General features: G+C 35.7%; 1 protein-coding gene across 1 annotated transcript; it reads right to left on the bottom strand.

Annotated features, from left to right (window-relative positions):
• Positions 1 to 1,259: 1,259 nt before the first annotated feature.
• On the bottom strand, positions 1,260 to 12,382 carry LOC127870782 (sarcoplasmic reticulum histidine-rich calcium-binding protein-like). The gene is made up of 5 exons (XM_052413258.1): positions 12,158 to 12,382; positions 9,101 to 9,172; positions 7,779 to 7,830; positions 7,112 to 7,148; positions 1,260 to 2,425 (listed from the first exon to the last, which is right to left on the bottom strand). The coding sequence occupies exons 1-5, from the start codon at positions 12,329 to 12,331 to the stop codon at positions 2,338 to 2,340; spliced, it is 423 nt and encodes a 140-aa protein (XP_052269218.1). The 5' UTR covers positions 12,332 to 12,382; the 3' UTR covers positions 1,260 to 2,337.
• Between the last annotated feature and the right edge of the window lie 974 nt (positions 12,383 to 13,356).

The raw sequence follows: 13,356 nt of genomic DNA, 5'->3' as shown, positions 1-13,356 counted from the left end.
ACGCACGAAACACGAAGCGACGCACGATATTTTGCACGAAAGTCGCGGCGACGCACGATATTTTATTATTCAAATATCGCCCATATTATCCGAATCTCGTGTATCGCGGTCTTATTTTAGACCGCAACACACGACATACGAAGCGATACTCGATATTTTGCGCGACGGTCGCGGCGACACGCGATGTTTGTACTGTTCAAATATCGCTGTAATTATATCGCCTGTCGCTTGTCGCGTTTTTTAAACGGTGTTACAGTACTTTTTAACCATTTATTATCAATATGGCTGCCCTCGACACACTTTTAAGATTATTTTAGCATTAGTAAACTGAGTACACATTAATTAATTTTCATAAGAATTTTGTTACATATTGACAAGGATATATGTTTAAAACTTTTCAGAAATTTGAACAATGGAGTAAAATTTCTATCAATATTAAGATAATATACCATTATAATATGTATCACATCCAAAATATCTAGTATCTATCCGTGCTTCGTGTGTCGAGGTCTGAAATTAGACCGCGATACACGAGATTCGGATTATATGGGCGATATTTGAATATATCTGTCGCGCAAAATATTGTGCGTCGATTCGTGTTTCGTGCGTCGCCCTTTTAACGCGAGACACGAAGCGATACACGATATTTTGCGCGACAGTCGGGCGATGCACGATATTTTGCGCGACAGTCGCGGCGACGCACGATATTTTGCGCGACTGTCGCGGCAACGCACGATATTTTGCGCGAGATTATAGATGTCACTATCCGGATTCCGTAAGAAACCAATATCATAAGATAAAGCAACCAGAACACGCGAGACCGGAACATACTCGGAAACAGTATCTAAGTTGCAATACGCTGTTATTTCAAATACAGGTTTTACCTGAAAATCATTTCATCATCCGTGAATCCAATATTTATGAATAAATAGTTATACATTATATATTTGCTGGAGTCTTTAATTGGGTCTTCAAACGGACGGGTGGTGGTGACATCAAAGTCTTGAATAGCGTTTGCTTCGTTAATAAATACAAAACATATACAGCACTTTCTATACTGCTCATCTTGTTAAGCCTTTGATTTATTCCATTCCTACAAAAATCGTTTAATTAACACATATCTGGCTCCCTTGGTAGTGCATAAGACGCGATGCGGACAGTAGGGAGTAATGAGATTGTGACCTTGTATTGGAATGCTACATGTTAGTTTTGCACGTTGAACTATGAAGTTTTATTAAGGAAAGACAAAATCCATGTCCTCCACTAATATGTAATTTTATTAGTAAACACTCTACAAACATACAAAATAGTAGACTTTGTTCACTCGTGAAAAGAAGAAATACTCATTAATATTAAAACACAATGTAAACAAACATGAACTTTTCAAAACATTCCAACTAAATACATAACAACATACAGACAATGTAATACTTTTGTATTGATTCACATAAACTACTTCACTTGGTAATGGTAAATTTATGTTGCAAAAACATTTAAAATGATGGCAATATACAGATAAGTTTTCTTATAACGTCAAAGAAGTCTCAATGATTCCTCTTCCCATTATAACTACTAATGTTATTTCTGAACATGCTTCTCCACTTGAAATAGAAGTGAATGTCACTTTTTTAATTGCATCTTTGAAAGCATGACCAACATCCAAATTTGGATATTCAAAATAACAATTTGATCGTTTACCATGAATATCATTGTCATCATACAACACTGGCATCAAATGTCTGCTTAAAATGTGGAATAAGTAAAATCAACTACGGGGTACGCAAAATATATAGGAGAGAATTTCAACACATGAGAGTTAGTTGCAATCACACAGCAAAACATGCACGCACATAAAGAATCTGTAATATTACACTTCACTAAGGTATTCGAAGTAAAAACCATTGTTTCAAAACTAATCAATTTTTAGTAGGTATTATTTTTGTTCACATTTATTAATCATAATAAACCTAGAAAATCAAAGTATGATTTGAACTTCAATTTTAAAAAGCTTACACGCATTCAATGGGATATAAATGAAAACTGTAACATGTATTTGATATGCAATCAAAATTCTTCTTATAAGTTAACAATGGCAACACTGGAATGTATTATATACACAATAAGTATAAGAGAATGATCAATGATATGATTGTGCATTCAAAACTTATTCAAAGTTGGATGAAAATTGCGGCATACTAAGGAAAAGCCAATATTTATAATAAAATAATTATGGAATTCAACCTTTAACTTCAATAAAACTGAAAATTGTGTGAGCTTAAATTTCGATGCCTTTTTTGCCATGTGTCCACACAATGATCGATAGTTGTGTCATGGAAACTACAGCTCATCTTTCTTTGCATCGATCCAAGACTTTGCCCCCTCAATATCTTTGTCCACTTCGTCCCTGTTCACACTTGGGAGCGCGCTGAAATTTGAGTACCGGTATTTCAATTACTTTACAATTATTAATAATTTTAATAATTACTTATCTTGATGACCTTAACAACTGCAACTACTCCGAAAATGTAGATACAAAAAATATCAAATACTTACAGGTGTCAGAAAATTATAATTATATGGAAATTAATGCAATAAATCAATTTACAATAGATGTCTTGTGATTATCTCTTCTTGTTGTGCTTGAAAAAATAAACACAACTTTACAGCTTTGCTAACTATTGATGAAAACTAGAGCTTTGTCACAGACGTGACCTATACCCCCCCACTTCTGCATTGACACAGACTATTTTGCATGCTGTCTTCACAAAAAAAGATAATCAAATTTATGGCGATTTTTAAGAATTATAATGCCATTATCATTTATGGCTATTTCGACCTTTGAACTATTGAATTCTTTCGCATGACATGCCGTCCAAATTTATGGCAATTTTTTTACTTTTGAACTCCAAGTGTGACCTAGACCTTGGAGTTATCGACGTAATTCTTTCGCATGACACATCGTCCAATGATTAAGAACAAATGTACCAGGTATTTTTAAAATCTCACAATAAATGACATAGTTATGGCCCGGACAAGATCATTTATGACCATTTTTTACCTTTGAACTCAAAGTGTTACCTTGACCTTGGAGTTATCGACGTAATTCTTTCGCGCGACACACCGTCCAATGATGGTCAACACATATACCAAATAATTTTAAAATCTCACAATGAACGACATAGTTATGGCCCAGACAAGCTCATTTATGGCCATTTTTGACCTTTGAACTCAAAGTGTGACCTTGACCTTGGAGATATCGACGTAATTCTTTCGCGCGACACAACGTCCAATGATGGTGAACAAATGTGCCAAATGATTTTAAAATCTCACAATGAACTACATAGTTATTGCCCAGACAAGCTCATTTATGGCCATTTTTAATCTTTGACCTCAAAGTGTGACCTTGACCTTCGAGATATTGACGTAATTCTTTCGCGCAACACACCGTCCCATGAAGGTGAACAAATTTGCCAAATGATTTTAATATCTGACGATAAATGATAAAGTTATGGCCCGGACAAGCATTTGACCCTTGAACTCCAAGTGTGACCTTGACCTTGGAGATATCGACATACTTTTTCATGCGACACACCGTCCCATGATGGTGAACAAATGTACCAAGTTATTTTAAAATCTAACATTAAATGACATAGTTATGGTCCGGACAAACTTTCGGTTTAAAACACACTAAGTGACCCCGTGACCTAGTTTTTGACCCAGCATGACCCATATTCAAACTTGACCTATACATCATCAAAATACAACTTGTGACCAAGTTTGGTGAAGATCTGATGAAATTTCAGGACAGACCGACAGACCGACCGACCGACAAAGTGACTCCTATATATCCCCCATTACCAATGGTAATGAGGGTATAATAATATAGAAACAAGAGGGCCAATCTGAGAGGAGTCGGTTCATTCAATCTTTACCAAACGTCAAACTTGACCTAGATATTGTCCAGACAAACATCCTGGTCAAGTTTCATCACTATTGAACCAAAACTCTGGCATATGGAGTGTTTTTGTTTTTGTAAGATTTGACCTGGTGACCTATATTTTGAATTGACCCCCCCCCCCTTACCACACATCAAACTTTGCTTACAAAAATAAATATTATGACCAAGATTCATAAAATCTGAAACAAAATTGTGACCTCTAGAGTGTTTACAAGGATTTTGTAGAAATATAATGAAAATTTGGACAATCGAAGGGCAATAATTAAGGCATTAATTATGTGATATATATAAAACCAATCTTTGTACCAAGTTGCATGATGATTGGGCAAAAAATGTGATTTCTAGAGTGTTCACAAGCTTTTTTTACTATATAAATATAAGAAAACTGCCCCCCCCCCACGGCAGCCATATTAATCAACTGACCAAAACCATTTTCAAACTCAACTCTCATATCAAGGAAACAAATGTTCTGACCAAATTTCATGAAAATTGGGCCAAAAATGTGACTTCTAGAGTGTTCACATGTTTTCACTACAAACATATAGAGAAAAATGCCCCGCCCACTGGCGGCCATGTTTTTTCACCGATCTGGACCATTTTCGAACTCGTCCGAGATATCAATAAAACCAATGTTTTGACCAACTTTCATGATAATTGGGCAAAAATTGTGACTTCTAGAGTGGTCACAAGGTTTCTCTATAGCCAAATAAGGAAAACTGCCCCCACCCCCCCCACGGCAGCCATGTTATTCAACTGACCAGAACCATTTTCGAACTCAACTCTCATATCAAGGAAACAAATGTTCTGACCAAATTTCATGAAAATTGGGCCAAAAATGTGACTTGTAGAGTGTTCACATGTTTTGACCAACTTTCATGATGATTGGGCAAAAATTGTGACTTCTAGAGTGTTTACAAGGTTTCTCTATAGCCAAATAAGGAAAACTGCCCCGCCCACTGGCGGCCATGTTTTTAAACCCTCCTGAACCACTTTTGAACTCAACCAACATATCATTAAGGCAAACATTTTGACAAAGTTACATGAAGATTGGGCATGAAATGTGACATGTACAGTGTTTACAAGTTTTTTCTGACCTAGTGACCTAGTTTTTGACCTAGTATGACCCAGTTTCGAACTTGATCGAGATATCTTTGGGACAAATCTTCTGACCAAGTTTCATGAAGATCGGACATGAAATGTGGACTCTAGAGTGTTTACAAACCAAATGTGGACGATGGACGGATGGAAGACTGACAAAGACTGGTCACAAAAGCTCACCTGAGCAATCAGGTGTGCTAAAAAACGTAACAAGAGCTGTCACCATAGGATGAACGCTATCATAGAAGTTTGTTTTTTTTTCGAATCCTAAACGCAGATTTCGAAACCTAAACGCGGACCCTAAGTTCAAGGTGAAGGTCACAGGGGTAAACATTTTTGTGTGTATGGAAAGGCCTTGTCCATATACACATGCATACCAAATATGAAGGCTATATCTCAAGGGACATTAAAGTTATGAGCATTTTTCGAAACCTAAACGCAAATTTCGAAAACCTTAACGCGGACCCTAAGTTAAAGGTCAAGGTCACAGGGGTCAATTTTTATTAGCATTTGGAAAAGTCTTGTCCATATACACATGCATACCAAATATGAAGGTTATATCTCAAGGGACATAGAAGTTATGAGCATTTTTCTAAACCTAAACGCAGATTATGAAACTCAACGAAGACCCTTAGTTCAAGGTCACAGGGGTCAAAATTTGAGTGCGTATGGAAAAAACTTTTCCATATACACATGCATACCAAATATAAAGGTTACATCTCAAGGGACATAGAAGTTATGAGCATTTTTCGAAACCTAAACGCAAAGTGTGACGGAAAGACGGACAGTCCGATCACTATATGCCCTCCTTCGAGGGCATAAAAAACAGAAAACAGTCTGCTTCCTTAATAGGACGACACTGTTTCAAATGCTGTTGGGTGAATCAATTATTTTCTACCGGTAGACATCATTATTTACCCAATTACGCAAATGTACCGTAATGGTCAATTGCCCTCAGGCATGCATCTGCCAGGTTTTATGACCTTAGTCCTGTACAAATCCATGATCAAAGTGTCAAAAGATAAGTGAAAACTGGGCTGAAGTCTGTGTAGAATAGCATGGTAAAACATGCTGTTTGAAAATTAATTATTTTTAATGAACAAGAGATGTGTTTGTCAGAAACACAATGCCCCCTAATGCGCCGTTTTTTTTACCTTTGACCTTGAAGGATGACCTTGACCTTTCACCACTTAAAATGTGCAGCTCCATGAGATACACATGCATGCCAAATATCAAGTTGCTATCTTTAATATTGCAAAAGTTATTCAATATTGCAAAACTTTAACCTAAAACTTTAACCTAGCTTAAAGTTTTGGGACAGCATGACATACAGACAGAATGACAGACAGAATGACAGACAGAATGACAGACAGACAGACAGACAGACAGACAGACAGACAGACAGACAGACAGACAGACAGACAGACAGACAGACAGACAGGCTAAAAACAATATACCCCCATTCATTCGATCCGGGGGCATAAAAAGAGGGCATCAAAAAACTTAAGTGTCGGAAAACTTAAGAGAAATTGTGATACATCCAAAACCTGCAGGTTATTGCAACACTTAAGGCATTTCCTGGGTAGAACCAGTGCTTTGTGTCTACAGGATAGATCTTGATAATGCTCCTAGAGTGGCAATAAGAACATTACTCTGGACTACCCATAGATTGGAAAACACCATATCCACTATGAAACGATGTTCAAATTTTACACTTCACTTAACAAACTGAGTCAAATACTTCTGAAAGTGTGTAAAATCTTAGTGGCATGGATGGACATTTACCTGTTACTTGTACAATGATGAAGTAGATGGGTAAATATATTGGATAAGAATTCTGCTTTAAACCAGATCTAGAGCTGCTATAAAATAGTTTTTAATGATTTCTGAATATGTGATGGAAGTTTATGTGTGACAAGCTGGTTAAGGTATGTAAATGTTGCATCAAATGCTTTTTAGCACTTCTGTAGCGTTTAAGTTTCTCATTTAAAGAAACTACAACCTGTATGGGACATTTAACGTTAAATGAAATCTTTCATTACATGAAATACTTACTTAACCATTGCTGCTGTAACAGTATCAATAATGCCACCTGGAACAAATATATGGTGGATGTAAGACACATTTAAAATAATATTTCATAGTTATGCAGAGGCAGATAACAATGTGAAAAAATCATTATTTGTTATGATGTTACATTGAATTGAATTAAATTGTGTGAACAAGCAATAAAATAAACATATCATTATAATACAAAATATTGATTAGATACAAATAAAGCACATAATACGATTGATTCAGGTATATTTTAAGCCATAGGAACAAATCTGATTGCTTAGTCTGAATTGCGCATACAGTTTTTTAGAATTAAACTATATAGTTTTGTCAAAGAACAGTTAACAAAAATGGTGCGAAAATTCCTAGCGTGAATAAATATAGTATAGTTATTGTATATATTTTCATGCATATTTATTATTTTAGTCTTTTTTAAGAGCATTTTTCTGTATTTTCTTCAATATATATGAGTCATTCACTAATTGACAACACATTATTGACATGGAAGAGGAACAACTCCATACTGCACAATTAAAGAACTTTTATTGGTAACAGAAAGCAAACAAAGCTGTTGGAATGACGAAGACAGAGACAAGGAAGTGTATATTTTTGCTTGTCAAGTTTATGCAATCCTTGTATGAAAAGGGCATTGAAATAACAACAATACCTGGCTGACAGATTGAGTCGCAAACTTTGCAGAGGTAGCAAAACTTGCAATACTGAAAATAAAAGAAGTGTACATATTTTAGATACCTTTATCAACAATTGTTAAGAAAAATTGTAAAAAAAAATTTCTGTCTCAAATGGGGGAACAATAATTTTTTTATAGAAAATTTCAAAGGGCCATTACTCTGTGAAAAATCATCCGACCAGAACCTGCTGATAATATGCACATCTCCTCTTGGTAGTGAAGCTTCCCATAAAGTTTCATTGAATTCCGGTCATTAGTTGCTGAGAAATAGCCCGGACAAGAATTGCACTATATGTACAGTTAATGGAAAATTTCAAAGGGCCATAACTCTGTGAAAAATCATCCGACCAGAACCTGCTGATAATATGCACATCTCCTCTTGGTAGTGAAGCTTCCCATAAAGTTTCATTGAATTCCGGTCATTAGTTGCTGAGATATAGCCCGGACAAGAATTGCACTATATGTACAGTTAATGGAAAATTTCAAAGGGCCATAACTCTGTGAAAAATCATCCGACCAGAGCCCGCTGATAATATGCACATTTCCTCTTGGTAGTGAAGCTTCCCATTAAGTTTCATTGAATTCCGGTCATTAGTTGCTGAGAAATAGCCCAGACAAGAATTGCACTATATGTACAGTTAATGGAAAATTTCAAATGGCCATAACTCTGTGAAAAATCATCCGACCAGAACCCGCTGATAATATGCACATCTCCTGTTGGTAGTGACGCTTCCCATAAAGTTTCATTGAATTCCGGTCATTAGTTGCTGAGATATAGCCCGGACAAGAATTGCACTATATGAACAGTTAATGGAAAATTTCAAAGGGCCATAACTCTGTGAAAAATCATCCGACCAGAGCCCGCTGATAATATGCACATTTCCTCTTGGTAGTGAAGCTTCCGATAAAGTTTCATTGAATTCCGGTCATTAGTTGCTGAGAAATAGCCAGGACAAGAATTGCACTATATGTACAGTTAATAGAAAATTTCAAAGGGCCATAACTCTGTGAAAAATCATCCGACCAGAACCCGCTGATAATATGCACATCTCCTCTTGGTAGTGAAGCTTCCCATAAAGTTTCAGTGAATTCCGGTCATTAGTTGCTGAGAAATAGCCCGGACAAAAATTGTGCACGGACGTACACACGGACACACAGACACACGGACGGACAGACGAAGCGGCAACTATATGCTCCCCCCAAAATAAATTTTGGGAGAGCATAAAAATACATCAGATTGTCTAGATGTTTTACATTGATACATAACATTTTACAAGAGTACAGACATAGAGACGTACCTTGCACATATGACAGTTGGGCTGCTTGGGTGATGATTCGCAGGGACACTGCTCATCACATAGCTTACAGAACTGTAAACAAAGCATATCTAGGTAAAATATATTATTTATAAATGTATATTTAAGTCTACACTAAACCCGATCTATAATTTATTAAGATTTTCCCCCAAGCGCGTTGTCAATCTGGAGGCAGCCACGCCCTAATATTCGAGTCAGCTAATGCTGCTGCAGCTAATGGCCATATGTTGACTTGCATGTGAAGGTGTCATAAACAGGGCCCCCACTAGCTTACATCCTGTTAATTAGTTTTATCGCCCTGTGACTTTACTGTCAGAGTTTAGATAGCACGTATGATTTTCTTGAAAGCCCCATTGTTTGTCATAAAATGGGTTAATTTACATAATATGAGTTTTCACTAAAAACTAATGCAATAAATAAAATAGCAATATTGCCATTATTATGGGATATTGTTGTTATTGCAGTTTAAATTAATAATGCACGATAAAGACAAGGCTCAAATGCCAGTAATAAAATAAAATAGAAGAATTTGGGAATGGGGCCAGGTCCCTTTCGCGTTGTTTTCACTAGTATTGGGAAATTAGTGTTTATGATTCTTTGCATACAAATACTCTAAAATTTAGATTACAAACGATTTCAATATAATATTTAGCCTATAGACTTACATTATGGACTTTAAATAAACTACTAAGGTTCAACTTATAGAGCTGGACTTCCAGTCTGCAAAACTAACTTTTTTGTCTTCATAGCCAATTAGGCTATGAAACTTTGAAAATGTCATAGCCAGAGGAAATTTTTCATAGCCAGAAAAAAAATGAATTAATTAACAGTAATAATACAAAGCCAGTGCTCACCGGTATCGATCTTAATCATATGAATGATAAACACTTTTTCGTAATTTCAAAGCTATTCAACCGTTTTAACTAATTTATATAATAAAAACCCTCGCACTATTATTTCATTTATAAGCGTAGAATGCAAGTTCAGTTTACCAAAAGAATTACGACACTTTAAATACGCAAACCAGACTTTACACTCAGTCTCTCTATAAAATCTAAGGCCGCATACATGCCATACGTCCCGGATCGTCCGGGACAGTCCCGGAAATACAGACCCTGTCCCGCAGTCCCGGAAATCTGTCAAATGTCCCGCATTTTATTAAAATCTGTATGTTCCTTATCTAAGCATGCCAATCTGTGCTTGCCACTTATATTGCATCGTCTCCAAGGCAATGACTGTCCGATTAGGCAATTACGCTACATGTCAAAATCGATCAATTAACGGGGGATCCTGTTATCTTGACTATTGTCACAGTCAAACAAAAGGGTTTTATTCGTTGTTAATTGGCTCTAATAACTATGCTTTATGGCTGTGTAGTTTTAACAGATATGCTATGCACATTCGTGAATAAGTCCAGTTTCACCCGGATTCTCTCGCTTTCACGGTGTTTGATTTATTCACACATGTTATGCGACAAACAAAACGCCCTTATGCGCAGCGGCTTCAATATTAGTTGTTACAGTTTGATGTCATAGCTTACAAACCCCCGTGCCACCCATGACAAAGTCTGCATTCATCACCCGTGTTACCCGCAGTCCTCGTTTGAAGTGAATACAGTGATTGAAAATTAAATCAGCACTGAGCTATCTCAAAAGCATAACCAACGAGGTGAATTTTGCCATTTTTAGTATTAGAAATTTTATGCTAAAGTATCGTTCGCGATAAAGATCACCTAATTTTACAACTACGCATTATATAAGTTTTATACGAAAGAAAAGATTTCAAGGTTCTCTGTGCTATGAAGTTTGTATGCAGCCGTCAATACGCCCATGCGTTTCCTGCAGATGATGTGAAATGTACACAAAAGCAATTTCGCACCCTTTTCTAACACGTGGCTGGTACCTAGTAATGGAAGAAGCAACGTTTAATTTGACGTTAATAGATCTAGTGTATTTCCGATAGGCTTTCGGACTTCGCTGGATAGAAAACTAAGGGAAGTACCCAAGCGGTGTCACTATAAGAATTTACACCTGAATTGTGTAAATTGATTATTGATTGGTTTATTTTCTCAGATTTTTTTTCATCGCAATTCAGGCGATCTATATTCAATTTTTCTATTGCCAGACTGAGAGCCGAAATTTCATCACATTGGATCAGGCGATGGGTCAATTTTGCAGACTGGACTTCAGATCAATAAAATGTTGATTCTTAGTTCAAACCTTCAATTGGGAATTTATAGGTCACATTTGGTGAAACTTAATACTTTTTTCCCCTATCAGACCCACAATTGAATGAAATAAACAACACTGAATGCATGTTTGCTCATAAACTTCATCCTGTTAAATGTTACACTACCTAAATATTTAATGGCATCTGTTCCTAGAAACACGTTTTAAAAGACAGTCTACAATTTGAATACTGTCACTTATCCGTTATATGAATTGACATTAAATTTAAGTATAAGTATTACTGTAAAATAAAACTCAGATTAACTGTTATTCACAATAAAACTTTATTTAATAATGTAATTTTTACACAACATAAAATGCATGAAATGATGTATGAATGTTCAGTTTTCATTGTCTTTTTGTTCAGTCAATTTTTTTTATCTGTCTTAAATAAAGTAGACATGAGCAATGGCTACTATATTATCATTGGCATAATAATAATAATATTATTATTGCAAAATGTACTGCATTTTTTGCTAAAATTGGTTCAATCAAATAAACTACAGCAAAACAAGTCTAAGTCAATTTCAAAACCCATGTTTGCAATATTTATTATATTGATTTTGGATACGTTACCTGTTAAATTCAACCAATGGCATTGTGACACACAGAGAAAACCAGGGGTCATCTCAAAACATGTTTATGCATATGCATTTATCGAAGCAAACTGAAAAGCGAATGCGTCATATAAAGACGAATAATACACTAATGTTCAAATGGATAAACACATTTTCGGAATTATAAAAGAGTTGAAATAAACATTCTGGCAAGTCTAAGATTTTTTAATCAAATCTCGAAAAAGTAAACTAACCGCACAATATTCGCAATAACCGCACAGCGAGCCTTTGGCATATTCCAGCTTTTTGTCATCAACCTTTTCTTCCTTTTTTTCTTCGACATTTTCGGTCTTTTCCGTTGCCGAGCAGTGCTGAAAGCACAGCACACAAATTAAAAGACAAACAAATGAAATAACTTTTGGTGACATGTTTCGGCGTTTCTGTATCGCGTCCCCAAGTAAAGATCTGTCAAGGGTCGCAACTCGAACAAACGTGCACGTGAAAGGCGACATAACACTAATTGTATGGTGACCAAATACCGCAATCAGCTTATTGACAATTTCAAAGAAAACAGTGGTCGTCAATACCTTACTATTTGCGTCAATGTAAGATAATAATCAACGTCAGATTATATATCTATTGTTACGGTTTGTTTCTAAAATGTGTTTATGCATGAACAAATTGCTTATACGTGGGTGGTAACTTAGTCCGATTACCATGATAACATGTTCGCGCTGGGTCCGTTCGCCTTCTCGTATACAATGCATGTAGTTATTACAGACCCTTAAAGGGGCCTTTTCACGTTTGTGTAAATTGACAAAATTGAAAAAAGTTGTTTCGCAAATTTTCGTTTTAGTTATGATATTTGTGAGGAAACAGTAATACTGAGCATTTACCATGCTATAAAATAGGCATTATATGCATCTTTTGACGATTTAAAAACCTGAAAATTATAAAGCGTTGCAATGCGAAACGAATTAATAATTTGGAGAGTTCTGTTGTTGTCATTTTATTTTGTGAAACTACGAGGATTGCTTATATAAAGTATAAAATACATTCAATATAGTATCTGGCAGGATGGCCGAGTGGTTTAAGTGGTAGTCTTTTTACTCCAGGACTCCAGGGGTCAGTGGTTCGAGCACTGCTGAGGGTTACCTTTTATTCGTTTTTTAATTTTATTCATAATATTTCACCGGAGCTTTTTAGATCCAATGCTTACATTTATCAATATAAAGAAATTAATGATAAACTTCAAAACATGCCAAAATCTGTGAAAAGGCCCCTTTAAAACATATTAATAATTGTTGAGAGCAGGATATATTAAACCGCACCCATGAAAAACACGATATCAGGGCGAGTAAATCCATATTGGTACGTATATAACATGAAACCATAACTTTATATACAGAAAAAACATAACTTCATATACAGAAAATAGAATGTTCTTATTCAA

The sequence above is a fragment of the Dreissena polymorpha genome, chromosome 3 (genome assembly GCF_020536995.1).
Source record: "Dreissena polymorpha isolate Duluth1 chromosome 3, UMN_Dpol_1.0, whole genome shotgun sequence".
Classification (NCBI taxonomy): Eukaryota; Metazoa; Mollusca; class Bivalvia; order Myida; family Dreissenidae; genus Dreissena; species Dreissena polymorpha.
This window is presented reverse-complemented; position numbering and strand designations above follow the sequence as displayed.